Raw genomic sequence first — 23261 nt, forward strand, 5'->3', positions numbered from 1 at the left:
TTTGATCTCTGATCGTTAAAATTGACACATGTCATGAACTGGTAAGTTTTTAACTTTGATATGTGATCGTTAAAATTAACATGTGTCACGATCTGGTGAGTTACTAACTTTGAAAACTAAGATTTATATAATAAGATATATATATATATATATCTCTTTAAAATTAACATGTGTCACGATCTGGTGAGTTACTAACTTTGAAAACTAAGATTTATATAATAAGATATATATATATCTCTTATCTTAAGCCGTGTTTGGGTTAATATATATTTCAGCTACAACATATGCGCCTTAGCAACACATGTATTTTTTGCCAAATCGGTAATGATCATATATTTTCAAGTTCAAACCATTACCTAATTGAAATTACCTCAATGGTGTTAGCCAGACGTTTAACTGTGATGACTTTTGACTAAGACATGAATGGTGTGGCAACAATCTATTCAATACGACGTCGTTGCTTGAATTAGGTGAGTTCCGATTTGGGTATAAAAGCACATTCGGCAAAAAGATCAGGCTAAGGAATCGATCATAAAAATTATAGATTATATGTGTGCATTTTTTGGTTGGATTTGGTTTGTTTGATTTCACAAATTTTGTTTTTCATCCATTATGCCAAAACATATTTCCAGCCCGTTCAATTTGGTTTGGGCTTTTTTGAATGATAGGTTCCACCACTTAGTTCAAATTTATGTGCACCGTCCACGACGCACGCCTTCCTTATGTACCAATGTAACTTGACTACCAGTATGAGATTGGTTTTGTCTCCATCAAAATAAAGCAACAATAAGTAAAAGATATGAAAACATTGAGACGTAATTGACTCAAATTCTAAAACAGGTTTCTTCACCAAACACCTCTTTTCTTGTCTAACAATGTTATAGACTCACTAATATAATGTGTATAAAATTTGCTATACCTTCATATAAAAGTTAGGGTCATGAAACATATGCCTCATTATTTTATTATTCTCTTTAAACAAACTATATTTTTTTTTCTCAAAGGCCTATTAAACTAAATTGACATCATTCATAACCAAAGAAAAAGACTTAAAAAAAACAAAGAATTTAAAACGAGATGAAATCGAATCCGTGTTGACGACGAACCTTGGTTGTATCTAAATTGACCTCACATCATCACCACTAGTAAGTAATTAAGTTCCCTCCTCACCTTATTGGGGAGACGACGATAAGCGACGTAGAAGCAGCTGCAACACAAGTGGTGGAGTTGGACGGTGGTTCATTATATAAATTAATAATAATCAAAATCTCTCAGCAACATTCATTATCTATCTCTCTCTCGTCTCCTTCCCCTATAACCACCACTCGTTTAAACAGAGAAACCCCAAAAAAAAAAAAAAGGCTCTCCCTTTTTTTGTTTTGTACTTCTGGGGGAGAGAGAGAGCTGTAATGGCGAACTTGGTCTTATCAGAATGTGGGATAAGACCACTCCCCAGAATCTACACAACACCCAGATCCAATTTCGTCTCTAACAACAACAAACCCATCTTCAAATTCAGACCTTTTACTTCTTACAAAACATCATCGTCTCCTCTCGCTTGTTCACGAGATGGGTTCGGTAAGAATTGGTCTTTGAATGTGAGTGTACCATTGACGACGACAACACCAATAGTTGATGAGTCTCCATTAAAGGAAGAAGAAGAAGAGAAGCAGAGGTTTGACCCAGGTGCTCCTCCTCCGTTCAATTTAGCAGATATCAGAGCAGCTATACCTAAGCATTGTTGGGTTAAGAATCCATGGAAGTCTATGAGTTATGTTTTGAGAGATGTCGCTATCGTCTTTGCATTGGCTGCTGGAGCTGCTTACCTCAACAATTGGATTGTTTGGCCTCTCTATTGGCTCGCTCAAGGCACCATGTTTTGGGCTCTCTTTGTTCTTGGTCATGACTGGTAATTAAAAACCCTACCTTTTTTGTTGTTTAGTATTGATTTGGTCAACTTTGGATGATTCTCACTTTGATTTTGGAACCAATTGAACAAACCCTATCTCTATTGGACACAATTGGTTTCTGAGGTTATTACAATCTGTCATTATCATTATCATGTTGTTTGTAGACCAATCCAATTAGCTACTGGTTAATGGTTTTGCAACTCTGTGTAATCTCCTTTTGAATTGTCAATGAAATTATTAATTTTTGTTGTTGATCATATTGTAGTGGACATGGAAGCTTCTCTAATAATCCGAGGTTGAACAATGTGGTGGGACATCTGCTTCATTCCTCTATTCTGGTACCTTACCATGGCTGGTGAGTTTTGCTTTTCAATTCATTCTAACTCAATAAAACCACTTGCATGCAGAATCTCATATGACTTTTCTTGGTTCTGTAGGAGAATTAGCCACAGAACTCACCACCAGAACCATGGACATGTTGAGAACGACGAATCTTGGCATCCTGTAAGTCTACTAACACAGGCTTTTTTGGTTATCTTGGTTCAATCCTTTTGGTGTTTGATGTTTTCTTACTGTTTTTGTAATTGCAGATGTCTGAGAAAATCTACCAGAGTTTGGACAAACCGACTAGATTCTTTAGATTCACACTGCCTCTTGTGATGCTTGCATACCCTTTCTACTTGGTAAAACTAGTTTATTTTGTTATGGTAACTTAAGCTGAGACACATCATGTAAACAGGCTAATGTTTTCTTCATCTGATTCAGTGGGCTCGAAGTCCGGGGAAAAAGGGTTCTCATTACCATCCTGAAAGCGACTTGTTCCTCCCTAAAGAGAAAACGGATGTTCTCACTTCTACAGCTTGTTGGACTGCAATGGCTGCTCTGCTTATCTGTCTCAACTTCGTTGTTGGTCCAGTTCAAATGCTCAAACTCTACGGGATTCCTTATTGGGTAATGCGCTGCTGTCAACTCTCCTCTGTCTCAGACTAGGCAATTTGTGTATTATTTCATCTGCCTTACCCGAAATTTGTTTCCATGTCTAATGCAGATAAATGTAATGTGGTTGGACTTTGTGACGTACCTGCATCACCACGGTCATGAAGATAAGCTCCCTTGGTACCGTGGCAAGGTAAAACGCATAGTCTCTTCTTTCACTGTTCTTTGGCTATAATGCTCTCTCTTTTTAAGGTTAAAGCCAATGCTTTGTAAATCTCATGATTCTCTCAAAACAGGAATGGAGTTACCTGAGAGGAGGACTTACAACATTGGATCGTGACTATGGAGTGATCAATAACATCCACCATGACATTGGAACGCATGTGATACATCATCTTTTCCCACAGATCCCACATTATCATCTTGTAGAAGCAGTAAGTAATTGAAACAAAAAAACTAAAAGACTGTTTGTGTTTTGGTAAAATTGGTTTACATGCGAAACAAATGCTTACAAACTTTTGCTTTCTTGCAGACGGAAGCAGTTAAACCAGTATTAGGGAAGTATTACAGGGAGCCTGATAAGTCTGGACCTTTGCCATTACACTTACTGGGAATTCTAGCAAAAAGTATCAAAGAAGATCATTACGTGAGCGACGAAGGAGATGTTGTATACTATAAAGCAGATCCAAATATGTATGGAGAGATCAAAGTGGGAGCAGATTGAAATGAAGCAGGCAGAGATAGAGGGAGAAGCTGTGAAGTTCTTCTATTTCTGACCAGCTGCATTTTTTTTGTTTACTATCAATTTATTGTGTCACCCACCAGAGACAAATCAGATCAGATCAGATGGAAACAAAAAAATGTGTTTTTAATATCTGAATCTATATAATATATGTTGCACTATCTTAGATTCATCCTTATGAAGGTTTATAAATATTTTGTAACTGGATGATTAAAACAAACCAAACATTTTTAGTTTGATTAGTTCTTTCTTATAGTTGGCTATTTGGTCATGTGGTAGCTAGTTAACTACATTACTTTACAAGAAAAAAAAATTAAATGACGAAAAGAAAACATAAAGTAAGATGACAGTATAATCAAGTGGAGTAGTGAATTGACTACAAAAAAAATGAGCATGTAAAATGTGTATTACGATTTACGAATGCAAATCGCAGAGCACTAGTATAACATCAATTTGATGTAACGCAACATGCTTTGATAATAGCACTAAATTTCATGGAAAGTCATTTTCTTTGGATGTCAAAAGTAAATTATTCTGTTTGTTTAAATGTAATATTCGATATCCATTTGTGTAGTGTTAGCATGTTTTAAAAACTATCTTTTTTTCCAGTTCTATATGTAGAAATAATTATTTTGATATGCATTGCATCCTACAATAAAGAGTAAGCAAAATTTACAAGTACCTTACATATAAAAATTGAAAGTCTATTTTGTGTAAATCGAATATGAATGGTGTAGTAACATGGTAACTAAACAACTTTTAAAATATATACTTGTCTTTCGTTTTAAGCTAAGTACAGAAATTTCAGTGTGTCCATACATAATTTTACTATTTTAGGTTGTGTAAAGACTAAAGCACATTTTTTTTTATCACATTGGATATTATTCTAAACACGTACAATCATAATTATTCTTCCTAACCTCCCAAAATTTGATTCATTAATTAATATGAGAAATGGGATGAGTACAATTGTTACACAATAGGTAGTTGGTTAGTCATGTACATATATGTTACACAATAGGTAGTTGGTTAGTCATGTACATATATACTAAAAGAACATATATTTTTTTCACATTGGATATTGTTCTAAATACAATCATAATTGTTCCTCCTAATTTCCCTAACTTTGTTGCATTAAATATTGGGATGAGTACATTTGTTACAGTTCCACAATAAGTAGTTGGTTAGTAATGTACATGTGCCTTCCATGTTCAATGAACCATGTTTCTATTATTGGGAAGTCGTCGGCCGGCCTTCTGCTTAGATGGTCAACGAACCATACCTTTATTAATAGAAGTTTGCCCATGTTACATCTAGAGAATACTCTCTTTTGGAAAGATTACATGCCTCTGCTTAAACAATTCAACAAAGTAATCTTGAACTAGATATGGGTTAGCAAAATATTGAACGAAACTTTTTTGATTGGNTTTTTTTTTTTTTTTTTTTTTTTTCGATTGGTATGTCGAATATATACAACAAGCGTGCGGCCAAATTCAGAGTTTTCACTAGATATTCTGCGGGCGCCTACTTTGCTACAGCATGCCACAAAATAATCATCTATTGAAAATGAAAACGTTGAAGTCATATTCTTTTAGTATACATCTTAAGTCATTATATATTTTAAGGTTGGGTACGTCGTCAACTTCTACTATTGTATTGTTACTTGTTAGTATAACAAAAACAAAATTTGTAATGGTAAAGCAAATTTTCACAAACAAAAAACATTTCCACATGTTCCTTTTATGTTCTAAAATTATTTGTAAGCAAGCTAAAACTTTCCACAGGAAAATGTTAGTTTGCGATTTGGATTTACTATCAAATAAGTCTAAAAAAATTCTACGTGTTATTAGTTGGAATCCCTTCGTACATCATTTTCAATCTTTTTTACCACGTATCAAAAACCATTTTATACACGTTTTCATAAAATATACTAACAAACACACAGCCTCAATCGTATGGACTCTATTCGATTCACTCATCCGTTACGATTACTGATTCCAGCATCGGTTACGATTACCGGTTCCAACATCGATAACAATCTTTTCAGTTATACTTTTTAAAATAATAATTTTTAAAATTCGGATTTACGAGAATATAATAGTCTGAAATATGTCGGTCCGAGTTGATTTTACTTACATGTGTAAGATGATTAACATTCACAATTCATTTATTTTTGCTAATTCAAATCTTCTTCCATCCTTTTCTCTCCTTCACTGTCTCTAAGAAACCACGCCATCTATATATATATATATATATATATATATATATATATATATATATATAACACCACTTCACAACTTCTCATGAACAAGTAGAAGAAAAAGAGCAAGATTAATAAGCCAGAACAGACAACATGAACAACCAAGACGAGATAAAGATTGAGCCTGAGAGCAAGAACGGCTTCAACGACCGAGAACAAGAAGTCAAGAACAAGAATGGCCTCGGTGAAAAGTGGCCAGAACCCATCGTCCGAGTCCAATCCCTAGCCGAGAGCAACCTCACCAACCTACCCGAACGTTACATCAAGCCGCCATCTCAACGCCCTCAAACCACCATCATCAACCACCAGCCGGAAGCTGCCGCCTTAAATATCCCGGTCATAGACCTAGACAGCCTCTTCTCTGGCAACGAAGACGACAAAAAGAGGATATCTGAGGCATGCCGTGAATGGGGATTCTTTCAGGTAAGAATGGCACTGGACATGGTTCGGAAACCGAGTCTCAAACTAGACTCGGTTTCCGTATATATATACTAGAGTCTCAAACTAGAGTCTCAAACGTATATATATATATATATATATATACGTTGGCCGAGTTCAATTTTTACATGGCCGAATTCAATATTTTCAGGTGATCAACCATGGGGTGAAGCCGGAGCTGATGGACGCAGCTAGAGAAACTTGGAGAAGCTTCTTCAATTTACCCGTCGAAGCCAAAGAAGTTTACTCAAACTCCCCAAAGACCTATGAAGGATACGGAAGCAGATTGGGTGTGGAAAAAGGAGCCATTCTTGATTGGAATGATTATTACTATCTCCACTTTCGTCCTCTTCCCTTGAAGGATTCCAACAAATGGCCTTCTTTACCTACTAACATTAGGTACTTAATTAAGCCTCTAAGTCTATATTTTTATATATGTGTATGTTTAGATGATTAACTAGTTTTGGGTTGGATTATTTCTATGAGTTTTGAGAACTTGAGATTTTTTAGCTAGTGTTATTGTCATCGGATTATTNGGGGGTTGGAGACTCTAGTCAGAAACTATATAAACTGTTCTTTATGTTTTCTGCAATACTAAAAGAAACCATAAACTATGATTCTGGTCTTTGAAAAATAATTTAGGCATAATCAATAAAAATGATTCATGTGTTGTTATGTTGGTTGGCGATCATGTTGATTACACTACCATGTTGTTATATTTAATTATATTTTTATAAACAATTTTAATAATATTCTAAGCAAGAGTTGAATATTTTAATTCATTTTATTTAAAATTAGCCTTGTTGTTATATTCATCTACAATTTCAATATAAAAATTCTTTATCCTACTCAAGAATATTAATATAACTAAGCATATTCAATGTATAATACTTTTTTCTTCTTCCTCTTAAAATGGAATATATATAGAGAAGTGATCGATGAGTATGGGAAGGAACTAGTGAATCTAGGCGGGAGACTCATGGCGATCTTATCGTCAAACTTGGGGCTAAAAGAAGATCAACTCCAAGAAGCATTTGGTGGAGAAGAAGTTGGTGCATGTATGAGGGTTAACTATTATCCAAAATGCCCCCAACCGGAGCTTGCCCTCGGCCTCTCTCCTCATTCCGACCCCGGCGGCATTACCATCCTCTTGCCGGACGATCAAGTCGTCGGCCTTCAGGTCCGTCACGGTGACACATGGATCACTGTCAATCCTCTTCGCCACGCATTCATTGTTAATCTCGGCGATCAAGTTCAGGTAACCTTTTAAAATATAAACGTTTTGTGCTTTTAATCTTTTCCTTTCAAGTTCTAACGTTCTATACATTTTTTTTTTTGTTACTAATTAAACACACAAACATATAAATATCAATATATATTTATATATACTTCACTACTCAGAAAATAATTAAATTCAATGTTGGTGCTAATGAAAAACACTCAATAAAATGTTGACAAAAAAAAAAGTATTACACTAACTATTGTCATGATATTGTTGGTACTGAACTACTTGATAGAGGTTGCACGTTTTAGAGATGACTTAAAATAGTAATATGTGACTAAACCGTTTCAACTTCAGGCGGCCAACAAAATTTAACTATACTAAGATTTTTTTCTAAAACTAGTTGTAATGATTTATGTCATTTTCATAGCATTCTTCACGTGTTTTGATTTTATATAAGACGATATTTTAAATACATACTGGAGAAATATTTTTTTCTTGTGGTTGTAACTTTCAGAGCACCCTCGTATCTAGAAAAAAAAAAAACATTTGCAAAAGACGACTTGCACCCCAAAAAAAGAGTATGATTATTTGTAAGAAAAATATCCCAAATTACTTGAATGAACAAATTGAACATTATTTACAGAAAATGGTCCTAATGTTTTTGATGTTAGTCATGCAATAGAAGCAAGTTTTATATCCGTTTCATACGTTTGATATAGTTATGCTAATAAACAATCTGTGTTGTAAAATTGGGCAGATACTAAGCAATTCGAAATACAAGAGCGTGGAACATCGAGTAGTAGTGAATTCGGAAAAAGAAAGGGTTTCACTAGCATTCTTCTATAACCCTAAGAGTGACATTCCGATCCAACCAATGCAACAACTTGTCACATCTACGATGCCTCCTTTGTATCCTCCCATGACCTTTGATCAGTATAGACTCTTTATTCGAACGCAAGGTCCACGTGGAAAATCCTACGTTGAGTCTCATATCTCCCCTCGTTAAATGATATGAACTTCACAAAAATGTCCGATAACTGTGAGTTCCCTTTCTTACGCAACTCAATTACTTTGCAACTTCGCATCTATATACTCGCGTGTTAATCTTTTTTTTTTTTGTCTGTGCTATACGTATACTGAAGGATATCAAGCTATGGAAGATCAAAGAAGTACCAATTCCAAAGATCGGCGAACATATATATCGAGATCGAAGTGAATTAATTAAATACCAAAAATTATCATGTGTGTTTTATTTTGGGTTCTATCGCTTTACGTAAACTCTAAAGATGTCGTTCTCTTAGTATAATTAATTGGTATATGTGATTAATGTTGTAGCATGCTAATCAATAATTATCCCTTTCTCTATGATTAGTAACATTAATAATGGAGCTTATTGGTACTAGTCTTCTCTGTATTGATTGAGCAATTGATATATATATATATATATATATATATATATCAGACAATTTGTTTTTCTATAAGAAGAAAAGAATTGCATAGGACATGTGAACGTGACTAATATAATATCTAGTATTTAAATAACTTCCTTTGGTACACATCTTAGATTAAGTAATGTATATAAAAGGATAATTCGTGTTGACCTTATTATAGAGAATCTCGTTAGATCCGCTTTAAGTTCTTTACAATATATAGTTGGGACTTGTGAGCTTGATGTTAACTACCGGTTACGAAGAAGATTGGACGGACTTGTATAACACTTTCAACAACCAAATATAAAATTTCTGTATTGTGAGCCCGCATCATGCTCTGGCTTTTTAAGAGATGACCTGAATTTTTAATTCCTAACTGTATAAATGATTGACTCAAAACATAAAAATATGTAACTAAAGACTATATAAAGTCACCATAATACATCTCTAAAATCATGAAGACAAGAACACATCACTAGTTTTTCGTTTTTTTAGTGTTATAAATACATATGGATATTTAATAAGAAGACTATATTATGTCTATTAAGTCATCATTATTATAAAAGGTTGTGATCGCATTAACGTGCCTTTTAGAACTTGCAAAACTAGTTGGCCCTTTACACAATTCGGGCCAAATGAGAATACATCTATCAATCCACTTTGACATATCACATAATTTTCTTTAGAACAAAATTTTAAGATAGATAAAATGACCTAAATAGATTAAAGACATAGATAGAGTGTAAATTACAGTTCAATGCTTAAAAGATTTGTGACTACATTATACAAATCCCATGACACATTTGATGGAACAACTCAGTTTTTTTTTTTATATGAATAATAATAATATTACTCAAACAGCTGCTACTCTCTCTCTCTCAACTTCTTGAAATCCCTTTCTGGAGATATAAAGAGAGAGTTCTGTATGCTTTAAAATTAAAAAAAAAAAAAAAAGGTTAAAGAAAAAAAAAAAGAAAAAAGTTGATTAACATATCGATTAAAACATAAGAAGAAGAGCCAGAGTCTCTTTGAGAAGGTCATCATCATCAATTCATCACCATCACTGTCTTCCTCCTTTCTTAGCACAGCAAGGCGGGCATTTATACTGCTTGATGCTCTCTGCTTTAGCTGGTGTTATCTTAACGCATTTCCCGTGGTACCAGCGTTCACAAACATCACAGCAAATCCAGAACTCATCAGTTGTGTAATTACCTCCACAGCTTCCACAGAGAGTGTCTCCATGCTCGTCTTCTTCTTCCTCTTCCTCGTAGCTCTCTTCCATTAGTTTCGGTGTTGAGCTCTTTGTCTGCCCGTCTATTGATCTCTGCAAACCCATTTTTTGTTTCAAGTACAGAAACCAGAAAATCTACAGAACAACTAAAAGAAGGAAGCTCTTTTTTTGTGTGTACCTTAGTGCCGTTTCTGGATTTGCTTCCAGAATCTGAGCTTGGCTTGTTGTCTTTGATGGGTTTCCTACCAGTCACTACGTCAAAGAGAGTTGGGAGATCATTGATCAGACTGAATAGCCGCTTCCTGCAAATCAAACGAATATCATAACTCAATGAGTGGACAACACATTGGGAAAAGGTAGCTGAGAGAAGCTAAGAACTCTATTAGCAAGCAGAAACGAAAAAAAGAGAGTCAGAATCTTCATATCGGTATAACAAACAATTGTAATGTTTATCTAGCATTATATGTTAGTAGCTATATAGGTTTAGATTCTCTATCCTTGGGAATGCATCTACCAAATGCTTTTTACTAGTATAAGAGAACTAAAATGGTTAGAGAAGCCATCAATAGAGACTATAAATGAAACAACCACATAGATCAAACAAAGTCAAGTTTCTTGGACCTATGATTGATACACCTATCTCTAAATGTAAAACACAGCTTTTCTCTTGAAGAACAACGGAAAAGATAATAACCAAAACAAGATTGTTCAATAGAATGTATGACACATTGACAGTGATATGATCTTATTAGAACTAGTCAAAGGGACCTTTTTTTTTTGTCAATGTTCAACTTTCACAAAACCTTTTTCAGCAAAGTTATTGAAATGTTGAAATACGCCACATGCTTCCACAGAATTATCCGTTCTGAGATATCAATATCAGGCATGCATCAATATCCAAAAGATACCAGAAGAAAAGCTGAGAAAAATTTAGATAGATGACTATCATGAAAGTCATGCAACAAACAAGAAGTCCATAGATATGAGTCTGAGCCAGTCTAAAACATAGCAGAAGATGGAAACTAAAAAGATCAGCAAACATCAAAGGGGAACAATCTCATTCCAAGCAAACTCAAGAATTATCACAAAAGTTTCAATCTTTACACTAGAAGAGACAATGAACATAACAGGAAAAACAAGTAGGTGGTTTCACATAAGAAGAATACAAAAACCATTGAGAAATCAAGTAAAAAAAAGTGAAAGAATTGACTTAAGAAAGCTCAAAAACAATGAGAATGCAGAATCAGAAAAAAAGAAAAAGGAGAAAGTAGTAACCTCTCATTACGATTAAGGCGAGCACCAAAGTAGAAAGAAACAGAGAGCAACCAACAATCACTGTGAACAGCAACAAGAGAAAGCCAATCTTTCCTCTGCATACCATCTCTAGCGAAATTGATACCAAGCGCTGGCTCTGGTAGCTCCGGAGGCACTTCCTCTGCTGGTAGATTCACTTCCCATGACTCATTTGGGTGTCCATACAAACACAAATTCTCCTTTTCTATACATATACCAAACACACAACAAACAAAATTTTGTAATCAAATCTCACAAAAGAAGACAAAAGGGTATCTCAAAGTCGAAATCTTTCTTACCCGGATCGCATTGAGAGTAAAAATCATCAACATCTGAAACAAAAAAAAACCAAACAAGTTAAGGAAAAAAAGAATCAAAAGGCATTATAACGAAGAAATCTGGGAAATTGAGAGACCTTTAGTGAGAGCACGAAGAAGAGCAGTACGACGAGCGGTATAATCTTTGAAGATCTCTTCAACGGTGCGAGGGTTAGAGGAAACGGCTGCGGCGGCCATAGCTGTACAGATTTAAAGAGTAAATCCCCAGAAGATTTGTATATTAAAAAAAATTAAGATGTATAGATCAGTGCTAGTAGAAAAGGATCGAGGTCTGCATCAATGGATTTTGAGACCCGATGCGTTCGGGCATGAAGAGAGAGAGAGAGAGAATGAGATAGATAGAGAGAGAGAGAGAGTTGGAAGAAGATGGAGGAGAAGCAGACGGAAGAAGAAGACACAAGAGAGAGAGAAAAAATAAATTAACTATTTTTTTTTTTTTTGGGAGAGTTTGGTTGCGTCAGCGGAAAGGTTTGGTAATAGAAAAGAAGAAGATGCGTCCGTCGCTTTTTAGGGTAAAGGCTTTTTTTATATGGGCCCTTTATGTTCGATTTCTGTTTTAGGTTTTAGGCCCAAATTAATATATCGCAAATTTCTTTATTTTTTCTTACAAGAAATTAATAAATCGCAAGTTTGTACTTTATTATGTTGTTGTTGATTAAACTAAATCTAGTTACTCTGTGATTTTTGTACTTTAAACACTAAAAAAACCCTTGTCGGGACTGTTAGTTACCATGATGAGTTTGAAGACATTTGTTGCTGTCTAAACGTAAATGTAGACAAAAAAGGAAATATACAGAGATTATAAGATCCAAACTTTTGTGTGTTTCTTCTTTGATACAAGATTTAATTTGATTCTTTTTTCTTTTTCGGACAAACAATTCAAGATTTGTGATCCATGTACGATAATAAAGACTTTTAAAAATGGTAACGTTTTTAGAGAGCCAGAGAGGTATCAGATTATAGCAGAGAGACACTTGTAAACAATAAAGTATGTAAAAGCAAAGCTTTAGTACATTTAAGACAGTGAAATTTATATAAAGATAAGGTCTTCTTGTTGTTGTTGTTGTTGTTGTTTGTTGTGTGTTGTTAGTCCCATTGTTCTTCCCAGAAGTAAGTCCATTCTGAAGAGTTTACAGTCTCTTTACCATCAGCTGAAACAAGATCATAAGAAGAGTCCTCTGAGAATTCGGTTGGCATCGATTTCCAGTGAAGCGACGGTTTCCATTCCGCTTCTTTTATCACTCTCAGTATCTCCCCCGCCACTAGTTTGCTTCCTTCTGCTGACAAATGTATCCCATCTCTGTAATACATACAATTGTTGCCAATAATATATAAGCTCTCTAGTTATCGCATTTGGTATTGCAGGGGAAACTCAAAGATACTTACGTGAAGCAAACACTTTTCCAGTCATCTGCTTTTTGAAGAGTAGAGAAGAGATCAACTACTTCTAAGCCGAGCTCTTGGCACAGCTCCACACAAGCATCTGAGTAAGTCTTGCATAGCTCGTTTGTGCGTATTACCTCACTCAAGTATGGGCTTGTGCGAGAAAGAAAGAAAAAAAAAAAAGCACGGAAACATTATCATTAAGTCGGGAGCTAACCAAGAAGCAAGACAGTGATAGTGGAAAAGATCAGGGATGTTAAAAAAAAACCTTTGGTTCTGACGAACTTTGGCCTCGTCCACTGGAGGGCAACTAAGAAATATGAGACGGGTCGAGTCTGAAAGGCTCTGAGACAGAACATAGAGGATGATGTTATAAGCCCTTTAGTCCATCTCTTCATAGTCCACTTCAAGAGGCTTTTTAACATTACAGACAGGAGAAAGACTCATAATAAACCAACAATTATAAAGGAAGTAACCTGAAGATGGAGAGCGATCTTCTTCATGTTATCAACGTATTCAGTAAGCGGAACATGAGGTCCTAGACCAGAAGGGTGAGGCGCCATTGAGTCGTTTCCTCCAAAATAGACAACCACCAGAGAAGGTTGTACCTCAGCATCCTGCATCCATTACAAGTTGGCATTTTAATGTGGAACGAAAACAGAAGCATAGTACCCTGATTATATAACAAACTTTAAGCTCATTCTAACACATTTTGTGAACAAACAATATCAAGAATCAAAAGACATCTCTCTTGAAACAGATGCAGGGTCTTGTATGCTTAACCATGACTATGCAATTAAAATATATACTTGTATAATCCTTTTGAGCATTTATAATGGTAGACTTTGAACTTCATAAAAACAATGTTTTCTTAGTACAAATCATCCAATACGAACATTGAAACTAATGGTCTAGGGACACTTGACAAGAGAGAAGAACCAAAAAAAACATTGAAACATTACCTTGGGGAACACTTTGTCCACAACTTCCAAAGCACGAGTTGAGTTCCATCCATAATATCCACGAAGAATGATGTCGGCCTATACACGTCATTCATAGAAATACAATAGTCAAGTCACTCACATGTTTATTCAACGAGAGCACCAACCACATTAAATTCCTCCATAACTATCTCCCACCGCCTTTTAGTTTTGTGCACTAAATGCAATTTTTGTTCTTGTCTTTTTCTTTCAGGAATATATCAAACAACGCAAAGCTTCTTGCTTTCATCCAAATGGAGAAAAATAGTACTATTAGGCTCTCTATTAGTGGTTAATTACGTTATAAAAAACGAATTTTAAAGAACAAACGTGTAGTAATTAGAAGGAAAGCGATCCAGAGAGAGAGAGAGAGAGGTACCTTGCGAGCATAGACCTCGGAGAGAATAGCACCCCAACCACCATGGCCAAAACTCATCTGAACAATGGATGATCCAAACAAAACGATCTGAGGCCGCGACGGTCCAACCATTGTTTTCCTTCTAACCTTTCTTGCTCAAAACACACACAACACAAAAATCACGTATCTCTTTCCCTCTGTTTACCCAGAGGCTGTTTCTTTCTCCGCCGCAAATGAGATCGGCCGGTGAAAGATGATGAACAAACCTGAGCGATCTTGTCTCTTTTTCTCTCACTCTTTTTGTTGGTGTGGTGCGAGATTAAATGCAAAAACGTCTCGTTTTTTTCTTCTTCTTGTTATTTATTTTCGAAATATAACAGAAGAATAAAATTATAAAACAATAAAAAAACAAACAAAACGAAAACTTGAAAAAACCATTCTCACGTGCATTACTGTTTATTTCCTTTTTTAAGGATTTGTTTCTCTCTTACAAATTTTTATCTATTCTTATTTTTTCCTCTTAATATTTTTCTCTTGAAACCAAATACAAATCATGAAAAAAACGTTTGACAAAAAAAAAAAACTTTTTCTTTCTTTCTCATGTAGAAAGAATCTTTGGAAAGGAGAAAAGTCAATAAACGAATAAGGTAGTAGTACTAGTAAGTAAGTATGTATAAAGGAGATTGGGTAGAGAAATTTATGAACAATAATTCAAATGATATGGTCGTTAGTTGGGAAGTGAAGGAACACCAAATTAAAGGATCACCAAATTTAGCTCAACCATATTTTTGAACACAACATTCAATGTCCCCAACTTCGTTTCTTTAGTATGTTTTGGTTATTTATATAAACAACCAGAACGTGAACATACTAATTGACCGTTTAGTAATTAGCATGGTCATAGTTTGGCTTGGCATAGAAGAAGACCACGTTGATTTCTATCTCTTTTTTTTTTTCAACAGAACACTTTGATTTCTATTAAAGACAAGGTCAAAAAACTGTTTTAAAGACCAAACACTCTAATGTAGTTGCTTAGTCCCTGAGTGAAATCAGAGAACTCAAACAAAAGCCTAAAGAAGAAGTAAAGAATCACTAACTCAGCAACTCAAAAATCAAGTGCTCCGGATTTGGATGATCCTGAGCAGCTCCCGGTTGTGCCGTACGATGTTCCACTGGACCCGTCTACAGGGGCTTGATTCAGACACTCTAGAGCCAAGAACCTTCTCTTCTTCAAGCTCATTGAGAACGTTTTTGCCTCAAGAATTACAGGTACCTGTTTAGATAGAACCAATGTTTAAGGACTAAAGTGAATATCCATCAAGTTCATGACATTCTCATTAAAAGATAATTCGTGCAACCTTGTGTATGTAATAGCATCTTTACATTTAAAACTACAATTGGAATAATACCTGTGTATTGATACGAGCAACCTTGTGTATGTTGAGGAATCCATTTATGTCCTTGTAACCAGTGAGAAGTCTCTCCAATTCCTTGTCACCATCTGGGAAAAGGAACAGATACTTGTTAGAAACAAGTACCATAATCTACTAATGGATAAGAAGATCAGAGAAACAAACCTGGGATGGCTTTGATAGAGAGTAAGGTATCCGCCATGTGCTGCAGTCTTTTTGAGGAAGAAGGGGAGAGCAGGGAAGGCGGGAAAGTGACAATGGCTACCGCATTTGAAACCATCAACATACTTTTCAACAATCTTACAAACGAAAGCATGTCTGTTTCCTGTGTTGATGGAAACAAAATGTCAAAAAAATAATAATACAGAACAACAAGATCCTGGTACAAGCTTCAGGTTTCAGAAATCATAGAGTCAGGAGAATGTTGGTAAGAAAGCCTTGTTGACTAATATAGGATACAAGTTACAGAGAACTCTCCTAATTTACCTTTTCAGAATACTCACACAGGGGAGAGCAGAATGACTGGATTGCAATGCGGCCAATGGATGCGATGTTACTACTGTTTCTGTGGAAATCATCACACAGGTTCTTGAGAAAAAGCGGACAAGCTTCTTAACAAAGCCATAAAGATAAGAGTGGAATTTGAACAATATCTAACTAAAGTGACGAACAAAGACAATATAAACACATTGTATCATCTTTAAACTGGGAGCATTTAAAAATCTAAGTCCCTCCCAAGAATGTAGCACGTTTGAAATTATATGAGAGATGTAAAAAACAGAGCTTGGGCACATTTTGCTACATAGATATGGAAGTGGGCCAACAAATTAATGGATTCGAAACTAGAGAGAAGAGAAGTAATTAAGCATCAAATAAGAAAGGTATGCCACACAACCTTGGAAATTTTGATAAAAACGTAGCACAGTGGTCCTGAGCAACGGAAAGATCCGAAGAGTCTAACAGACTGACACAATCTATTGGCCGTCCGCTAAGATATTGCCTCTCCAAGGGCTTTCTCATATCAAAGTCATTGGAGTAATCATCTGATCCAGAATTAAATAAAGAGGATTATGTTAACTTACTAGTAGCTCAATCAATATATAACCGCACTAACAAAATTACCAATAGAACTCTTCTGGTTTTCCAAATACTTCCGATACTGCCAAGCAATCCTCAAACTCTCTCCCTACAAAATTAACAACAATGCACACCACCCAATTTGTAACTAAAATTCTCATGTCTATCAGGAAAAAAGCAAAACAGAAAGAAGGCAGTGACAAGAAAAGAATCACCTGATCAGGGTCAGGCACAGTAGGCTTATTATCCTCTTTAGATGATGCAGGATGAGGCAAAGTACCAAGAAAGCCTCTGGGATCTTTAGAAGGACTAGCATAAAGAAGTGGTTGGTTGTTAACAAGACCCTGAGACATAAAAGTTCTTAAAAGATCCATATGATGCGGTGCTTCAGGATCTTCCATCACCATTACTAAGCTCCCTAAAGGATAACCACCACCTAGTATCCCTGGAAACAAATAAAAGATTCATCCTTTTAGCACCAAAACCAAATTCTCTCATGTAAATACAAAAGGGAGGAAGTCTCACTGTCAAGATCACGAATCCCGGTAGAAATAAAGGTTGTGCCATTAGGACCGCATTTGAGACCAGGTATCTGAGGTGATGACACAACTGATATGTTGCGAGAGAAGCTGCTGCTTCCACTACTACGAACGTTTGGTGCAGCCATAGTTGAATTAATCAAATCACACAAGCAACTCACTCTAGGTTTCAAAAATCTACGGCGAAGAAAGGAAACGCAGAAAAAAAAAAAAAACCCTTCTTTTTTGTTTTCGCCGTAGTTCAATTTCACGGCGCAGAGTGACGCGGCTGGGTGTGGGTCTTCGGTTCTATAGAAGACTCTTTGTGTCTCAGAGGGTTTACACTCAAACCAAACGATAAGAAGCAAACCATTAAACAACCGTAATATGAAAAAGATACAATAGAGATTTTATTATATCGTAAGTCGCATAAAAAAATGGAGTTCCGTATATATTGTACCAAGGCCATCATCATCCATGACTTTGGCAGGTCCACGTTACTACAACAAAAAAAGTGTGTGTGTGTGTTTTTTCATTTTTCTTGCTTTTAATATAAGTCGTCAAAGAACACTTTTGATATATTTCTCTATTTTTAAAGGTTCTTCCTTTCACCCAAAATCGGTGAGAAAAAAATCCTAACTTTTTAATCTCACACACACACACAGACACTCTTCTTTTGGCGATTTGATTTTGTTATTGCTTTTATAGATTGTGGGAATAGTTTGTTAAGAGAGAGAGAGAGATGGGGAGATTGTTCTTGGTGAATTTGGAAGGTAAGTCTTACAGTTGTAAGCACTGCAAGACCAATCTTGCTCTCTACGATGATGTCGTCTCTAAGGTTTGAATCTGATTTGATTTCTGGGTTTTTTACTTTTTTTTTCCTGCTAAAATCTTAATCTGGGTTATTATTGCGATTTTGTTTCTTACTGATGATCAGATCATTATTTGGGTGTTTCTTTCTCACTATGATTGTGTTTTGATGTTTAGATGATCTAAGTTTGATTGAGAAAGATCATGTGCCTTTTGATGATATCTGGAATCTTGATGATCATATCTCTCGATCATGGATACATTTATCATTGGGGTACTTTGTTTGGAGACTGTCCTGCATTTTTATTGCATCTTGGTTGTTTAGTTGCTAAGCTCTCTGATGTAGGCAATTAGATCAATGTATGCTTCAAACGTTGTTAGATTCTTTCTCCTCTTTCTATGGTTCGTGATCTTGAGATTATCCTCTGCCTAAGCCGTGTTATATATCTTGGATTTGATTGTGGTTTTGATGCTAAATGCAATCAGTTAGTCTTAATCGTTGAAGACATTGTCAGACTCTGTCCTCTTCCAATGGTTAAATGAGTTGGAGTCTTTGATCTTACTTGGGTTTTACATGGCTTCACAATGTCTTAGTATTGTGTTGGCATATGCAAGATACTGACACCATCTTGTTTGACTGTTTTTACTTTTTAGTCATTTCAATCCCGGCATGGGAAAGCTTACCTCTTCAGTAAGGTGTAAGTTTTCTTCTTCAAGTTTGATTTGGGTTTTTTGGGAAGCCAAATATGAAGAGCATATGCAATTTCACACAAGCTGTTGATGGATTAGGAAGAGCTTATTCAATATCACCAGTTTTGGATTTGTGTGGACAGAGTGAATGTGTATGCTGGGAAGGAGGAAGATAGGATGATGATGACGGGATTGCACACCGTTGTCGATATTTACTGTGTCAAATGCGGTTCTTATGTTGGATGGAGATATGTAAGATGTTTCTTCTCCTTCTTCTCCTTCTTCTTCTTCTATTTTTTGTTGGTTTGTGCATTTGACTCTTGCTTGCTTATCTAATCTTATTGATAACTATTCAGGAGTTTGCTTTTGAGAAGAATCAAAAGTACAAGGAAGGCAAATCTGTTCTGGAAAGGTTAATACCCGACTAATCTTAATTTGCTGATGTATTTTCTCTGAGAGATATTCTTGAGGTGATGCATTTGTTCATATTCTTGACAGGTACAAGGTTTGGGGTCCAGATGGGAACAATTATTGGGTGGCTCAAGAAGTTGAAGCCGGAGACAGCGATACTGATGAAGCTTGATCTCCTAATTCTTATCTGATTTGTACATTCTCTCCTACTCTTTCATCTTTCTTCATTCTTTTTCCAATGTTTTCATTTCTCCTTTTGTAAACCATCCATCTTACATTAGAACAGCTTCAAGAGATCAACTGTTTTGGTCTTGCTGCAAGCCTGCAACTACTTTTGGACTCATAGTTAAAAAGATCTCTCATTATCTTATATGCTCAAGTTTAGATTGTTTCCATACTTAATTACTTCATGAAGTACATAGCTTGAACAGAGCTGCACATTCCGATTTACAACTTACCAACTCAAACCAAACTCACTTCGGTTTTAATGTTTTATCATAAGAACACTCTGCAAACGTTTGCGGTTTGCTTTACTTTAATTCGATGAGAATATTTGCCAAACTAAGACAAATGTTTCATTCATTAAAGCACGGGTTTGATTCAATCTTGTTAAGTTAATTATGGTTTTATCCCCAGCTCTAATTTGTGGAACCTGAACCCGTCTATGTAGATAAATACATACATTGGTTTCAAAATTAAGGAAAACTAATATACTATTTCTATCCATAGAATCATATTTTGGGAAATTTTGGAGAAAATGTAGAATTAGATCAAAATTAAGAGAAACATGATATTACTGTTAATAATGTTACAAAATGCTTTTTAAAGTGGCTTGAGTTAAGCTTTAATGTTACCGGAGTTCGTACACCATTCTCTCTGAGAGCTCTGCTCCAACGACTTTCCGGTAATTAACCAACCTCGATTCCAGTTGTTTCAGAACCATCCGATTCTTGATACGTGGTATATCCTTCAAAGACAAGTTTTTAACAAGTTTTTACAAAGATTGAGAATTTGATGATCTTAAAAAACACACACAAAAAAAAAAGGAGAGAGCAATGATAGCGAGATACTGTCATACTGATCGTACCTTGTATCGAAGTCGAGGTCCATCAAAACTGATAAGGATATTGGTAATGTCACTTCGGTTTCTTCTAGAGTCTGAGTCTTCATCAGAGTTATACATTTCATCATCATCATCATCATCATCATCATCATCATCATCATCATTTGTAACCCCTTGTTCCATGTCTTCATGTTCACTCGTGGATTCCCCTAGGGTTTCAGAAGCTTGAGATGATGATGATGATCGAGAAACCTTAGTGTAATTGGACAAGACGGAATATGGCTTTTTATCAAGCAGAGGCTTGGCTACTTCGAACGGAACCCATCTGAGAAGAAAATACAAGAAAAGCAATTAGATTCTCCCTCAAATGACAACATAATGTGGTCTTACTTTTGTGTTTTTGGGAACTTACTGGTAACGTAAAGGACATAAAAGCTCGGATGGACGATAGGCTGCTTTATATTTCATTTTGCTGCAGGAATGTATGTAATAGCCAAGATAGTAATACTCAAGGGTAGAGCAATGAGCTTGGTTTTGTTTCACCCAATCGATTTCTTGCAGAGCTGAGTAGTTTCCAATAGACAAGGATGCAAAATCCGGATCCCAGAATAGGTATTTACTCGACAAACATGTAGGAAGAATGTCGATCACCCCAACAGCAATTAGACGGTCATCAACTCGGTATTGTTGATGGAAAGAACCGAAGCCACAAGGAGGAACCTTTTCTTGATCATCATAACTTGAAGGCGGAACTTCAATCAATGGAGTGTCGACCAAAAACCTTTTGTATGAAGTCTCCGAGATGCTCTCCGGCTTATCATTATGCACTTTCAGTTGATACCGTTTGTATAATTCATATTCCTCTGGATCAAAACTCGACCTTTTCAAGTGCATCTCCAGCTTCCTCTTTCTTGCATGGAGGTTGTTTGAAGAAGACTTTGTCATTGTAGTACCGAGGCCTTCTTCTTCATTTCTATCTGAGGAAGTAACTCGGGTAGCTGAAAGGAAGTTGATATGGCCTTTGCAGACCTTAACTTTAAAACCAGTAAATTCTCCCACCTTATTCATTGCGCTTAACAGTTTCTCAGACACAACCTCTGGTAATAATCTGCTTTCTTCAACTTTTTTGTTTCTCTCGCCTTCCTCACGTGTTTGTGTGTGTTTTATAGCAGCTGCTATTGGAAAAGCAATGTTGCTGGTGTATAAGAGTTCTTCTGACCCTTCAGCTAGTTTCTTCCTTTTAGCAGAGATAACTTTCTTCACTGAAGCTTTGGGAATCTGAATATTACAAGGAAACTCCCCACTTCGTATGCATCTTTGTACCGCATTATCAATTTGTTCAGACAAATCTTTCATGATTGGTTCCACTTCATTGTTTTGTTCTGTTTTAGCAGCTCCAAGCGATTTTCTCACCGACACTGAAACTTCACGGGAGAAAGAAATGTCTTGCTCTTCTGTTTGCTCACTCGGTTTTGCATCTAGTTCACCATCCAAGAACCTTTGCACACAACAACATCACAGAAACAGTTAAAAAAGAGAAGGCAGTTTCCCATTTCGAGACTCCATTGAAGAAGTTGGTTACACAATTTTGGCAAGACGTTTTAAAAGCAAGAAGAAAGGTTTTAAAACATAATTGGGAAAAAAAAAAAGAATCCTATTGTGGTACAAATTTCATATATTGATCCAAAGAAAGGAAGGAGAAGAGTGCATCCATAGATATACATATATTACCTTTCCAGTCTTCTACGCACTCGCTGCTGCTCTTTAGAAGGAACAAAATCACTAGCTTTCAAACGGATTGTATAAGAAGGGCAACAAGTTTTCTCCATCTCAGGTTTGTAAAGGAAGCAACCAGATCGTCTCCATCCACGGTCAAGAAGAGCTACTCAAAAAGAAAAGCAAAGACACATCAAAATGATCACTAAACTCAGAAAGAGCAAAAAAACATAAATCAAAATGGTGAACAGAGGACATTGAATCGAAGATAAAGTTCAAAGTTTTGTGCTTGCACATAATCAAACCTATCAATCTCTACTTCTCTAGAAGTGGATGCAACAAACCTTGGTAGTCATTAACGGTGAGACTCTCTGTCCATAACCCTGAAATGGTAATGAGACACGATCACTGAGACTGAGTTATCAATACAAACCATGGACATTAGGTAAGTTTCATAAACATAAGAATCACATATCTTTCTCGTTCAGGTAAAAGCATCAATGATGCTCAATGATCGTTCAAATTTTCCTAATCTTTTTCTATTCGACTTAGCTGAATGAGTCAGATCAATTCAACGACCAAATCTAGGAAAAAAGAAATTTTCAAAAGTTTCAATGGCGAGGGAACGAACCGTGAGAGATACTGGAGCGGGAAGAAGATTTACAGTAACCGCAAGTGGATCTGTTAAGTCCACAATCAGCGACTATACTCTCTCCGCCGAAGCCTCCGCCACGACTGCTACTTGCCTTATCTTTCGTCTTCGCTTTCTTCGACGACATGATGATCGGAGAGAATTCACAATCACAACGATGAATAGTCACGGTGAGCTCATTTCCCTTTCCCGATGAAGAAGAAGCTCCTGCTTTTCTTTGGAAAAAGAGATCAACGTTCTGTGGTTTTTATCAAAATAAACGACACGAAGTTCCCTTCTTTAACATTAGAAAAAAACGTCACGCGTGTTATGATGTCAATTTGGGCCTTAAAGCCTAATATCAACAAAGTAAACAAGAGCCGTCAGATCAGAAGTTAAACAAACAATT

The 23261-nt window shown here is 35.9% G+C and overlaps 7 protein-coding genes across 9 annotated transcripts; 3 read left to right on the top strand and 4 right to left on the bottom strand.

The window, feature by feature from the left end:
* Positions 1221 to 3830, top strand: LOC104745318 (sn-2 acyl-lipid omega-3 desaturase (ferredoxin), chloroplastic). Its single transcript, XM_010466516.2, has 8 exons — positions 1221 to 1909; positions 2176 to 2265; positions 2348 to 2414; positions 2501 to 2593; positions 2676 to 2861; positions 2959 to 3039; positions 3143 to 3280; positions 3379 to 3830. Exons 1-8 carry the CDS (start codon positions 1410 to 1412, stop codon positions 3568 to 3570), a joined length of 1347 nt encoding a protein of 448 aa, XP_010464818.1. The 5' UTR covers positions 1221 to 1409; the 3' UTR covers positions 3571 to 3830.
* On the top strand, positions 5858 to 8913 carry LOC104745319 (leucoanthocyanidin dioxygenase). Its single transcript, XM_010466517.2, has 5 exons — positions 5858 to 6271; positions 6438 to 6685; positions 7214 to 7544; positions 8269 to 8550; positions 8654 to 8913. The coding sequence occupies exons 1-4, from the start codon at positions 5942 to 5944 to the stop codon at positions 8515 to 8517; spliced, it is 1158 nt and encodes a 385-aa protein (XP_010464819.1). The 5' UTR covers positions 5858 to 5941; the 3' UTR covers positions 8518 to 8550; positions 8654 to 8913.
* On the bottom strand, positions 9700 to 12228 carry LOC104745320 (PHD finger protein ALFIN-LIKE 2-like). Its single transcript, XM_010466518.2, has 5 exons — positions 11881 to 12228; positions 11765 to 11797; positions 11448 to 11670; positions 10351 to 10474; positions 9700 to 10265 (listed from the first exon to the last, which is right to left on the bottom strand). Exons 1-5 carry the CDS (start codon positions 11978 to 11980, stop codon positions 10002 to 10004), a joined length of 744 nt encoding a protein of 247 aa, XP_010464820.1. The 5' UTR covers positions 11981 to 12228; the 3' UTR covers positions 9700 to 10001.
* On the bottom strand, positions 12702 to 15045 carry LOC104745322 (GDSL esterase/lipase CPRD49-like). Its single transcript, XM_010466519.2, has 6 exons — positions 14546 to 15045; positions 14149 to 14226; positions 13663 to 13803; positions 13455 to 13531; positions 13190 to 13339; positions 12702 to 13103 (listed from the first exon to the last, which is right to left on the bottom strand). Exons 1-6 carry the CDS (start codon positions 14654 to 14656, stop codon positions 12890 to 12892), a joined length of 771 nt encoding a protein of 256 aa, XP_010464821.1. The 5' UTR covers positions 14657 to 15045; the 3' UTR covers positions 12702 to 12889.
* On the bottom strand, positions 15435 to 17929 carry LOC104745323 (elongator complex protein 4-like). Its single transcript, XM_010466520.1, has 8 exons — positions 17539 to 17929; positions 17229 to 17458; positions 17059 to 17122; positions 16832 to 16979; positions 16423 to 16501; positions 16102 to 16261; positions 15934 to 16025; positions 15435 to 15797 (listed from the first exon to the last, which is right to left on the bottom strand). The coding sequence occupies exons 1-8, from the start codon at positions 17678 to 17680 to the stop codon at positions 15630 to 15632; spliced, it is 1083 nt and encodes a 360-aa protein (XP_010464822.1). The 5' UTR covers positions 17681 to 17929; the 3' UTR covers positions 15435 to 15629.
* LOC104745324 (protein yippee-like At3g11230) lies at positions 17997 to 19812 on the top strand. Of its 2 annotated transcripts, XM_010466523.2 has the most exons (6): positions 17997 to 18152; positions 18240 to 18369; positions 18996 to 19039; positions 19175 to 19283; positions 19388 to 19443; positions 19530 to 19725. In XM_010466523.2, the coding sequence occupies exons 2-6, from the start codon at positions 18274 to 18276 to the stop codon at positions 19612 to 19614; spliced, it is 390 nt and encodes a 129-aa protein (XP_010464825.1). In that variant the 5' UTR covers positions 17997 to 18152; positions 18240 to 18273; the 3' UTR covers positions 19615 to 19725. The 2 variants fall into 2 exon arrangements, with proteins under 2 accessions (XP_010464825.1, XP_010464823.1); XM_010466521.1 differs by having other exon boundaries at positions 17997 to 18369; positions 19530 to 19812.
* Positions 20199 to 23214, bottom strand: LOC104745325 (arginyl-tRNA--protein transferase 2-like). Of its 2 annotated transcripts, XM_010466524.2 has the most exons (6): positions 22853 to 23214; positions 22566 to 22604; positions 22237 to 22387; positions 20918 to 22003; positions 20530 to 20830; positions 20199 to 20409 (listed from the first exon to the last, which is right to left on the bottom strand). In XM_010466524.2, the coding sequence occupies exons 1-6, from the start codon at positions 22998 to 23000 to the stop codon at positions 20293 to 20295; spliced, it is 1842 nt and encodes a 613-aa protein (XP_010464826.1). In that variant the 5' UTR covers positions 23001 to 23214; the 3' UTR covers positions 20199 to 20292. The 2 variants fall into 2 exon arrangements, with proteins under 2 accessions (XP_010464826.1, XP_010464827.1); XM_010466525.2 differs by lacking the exon at positions 22853 to 23214 and having other exon boundaries at positions 22527 to 22604.

This window comes from Camelina sativa, chromosome 15, assembly GCF_000633955.1.
Source record: "Camelina sativa cultivar DH55 chromosome 15, Cs, whole genome shotgun sequence".
NCBI classification, from domain to species: domain Eukaryota; kingdom Viridiplantae; phylum Streptophyta; class Magnoliopsida; order Brassicales; family Brassicaceae; genus Camelina; species Camelina sativa.

Bases quoted from the DNA above. Each gene is read 5' to 3' on its own strand.
- LOC104745325 (XM_010466524.2), bottom strand. From the start codon at position 23,000: ATGTCGTCGAAGAAAGCGAAGACGAAAGATAAGGCAAGTAGCAGTCGT. The intron at 22,388-22,565 runs GTTTGTTGCATC...CTTTTTGAGTAG, and splicing joins CACCGTTAATGACTACCAAG to CTCTTCTTGACCGTGGATGG. The intron at 20,410-20,529 runs GTACGATCAGTA...TTGTCTTTGAAG, and splicing joins GACCTCGACTTCGATACAAG to GATATACCACGTATCAAGAA.
- LOC104745323 (XM_010466520.1), bottom strand. From the start codon at position 17,680: ATGGCTGCACCAAACGTTCGTAGTAGTGGAAGCAGCAGCTTCTCTCGC. The intron at 17,123-17,228 runs GTGATTCTTTTC...TTAATTTTGTAG, and splicing joins CTGTGCCTGACCCTGATCAG to GGAGAGAGTTTGAGGATTGC. The intron at 16,980-17,058 runs GTAATTTTGTTA...ATTCTGGATCAG, and splicing joins AAACCAGAAGAGTTCTATTG to ATGATTACTCCAATGACTTT.
- LOC104745322 (XM_010466519.2), bottom strand. From the start codon at position 14,656: ATGGTTGGACCGTCGCGGCCTCAGATCGTTTTGTTTGGATCATCCATT. The intron at 13,532-13,662 runs GTTACTTCCTTT...GTTCTGTCTCAG, and splicing joins AGATCGCTCTCCATCTTCAG to AGCCTTTCAGACTCGACCCG. The intron at 13,340-13,454 runs GTTTTTTTTTAA...TTCTCGCACAAG, and splicing joins AAAGTTCGTCAGAACCAAAG to CCCATACTTGAGTGAGGTAA.
- LOC104745320 (XM_010466518.2), bottom strand. From the start codon at position 11,980: ATGGCCGCCGCAGCCGTTTCCTCTAACCCTCGCACCGTTGAAGAGATC. The intron at 11,798-11,880 runs GTCTCTCAATTT...TTTTTGTTTCAG, and splicing joins TCTTCGTGCTCTCACTAAAG to ATGTTGATGATTTTTACTCT. The intron at 11,671-11,764 runs GTAAGAAAGATT...GTATATGTATAG, and splicing joins TTACTCTCAATGCGATCCGG to AAAAGGAGAATTTGTGTTTG.
- LOC104745324 (XM_010466521.1), top strand. From the start codon at position 18,274: ATGGGGAGATTGTTCTTGGTGAATTTGGAAGGTAAGTCTTACAGTTGT. The intron at 19,040-19,174 runs GTAAGTTTTCTT...TTGTGTGGACAG, and splicing joins GCTTACCTCTTCAGTAAGGT to AGTGAATGTGTATGCTGGGA. The intron at 19,284-19,387 runs GTAAGATGTTTC...ATAACTATTCAG, and splicing joins CTTATGTTGGATGGAGATAT to GAGTTTGCTTTTGAGAAGAA.
- LOC104745318 (XM_010466516.2), top strand. From the start codon at position 1,410: ATGGCGAACTTGGTCTTATCAGAATGTGGGATAAGACCACTCCCCAGA. The intron at 2,415-2,500 runs GTAAGTCTACTA...TTGTAATTGCAG, and splicing joins ACGACGAATCTTGGCATCCT to ATGTCTGAGAAAATCTACCA. The intron at 2,594-2,675 runs GTAAAACTAGTT...CATCTGATTCAG, and splicing joins TTGCATACCCTTTCTACTTG to TGGGCTCGAAGTCCGGGGAA.
- LOC104745319 (XM_010466517.2), top strand. From the start codon at position 5,942: ATGAACAACCAAGACGAGATAAAGATTGAGCCTGAGAGCAAGAACGGC. The intron at 6,272-6,437 runs GTAAGAATGGCA...CAATATTTTCAG, and splicing joins GTGAATGGGGATTCTTTCAG to GTGATCAACCATGGGGTGAA. The intron at 7,545-8,268 runs GTAACCTTTTAA...AAAATTGGGCAG, and splicing joins ATCTCGGCGATCAAGTTCAG to ATACTAAGCAATTCGAAATA.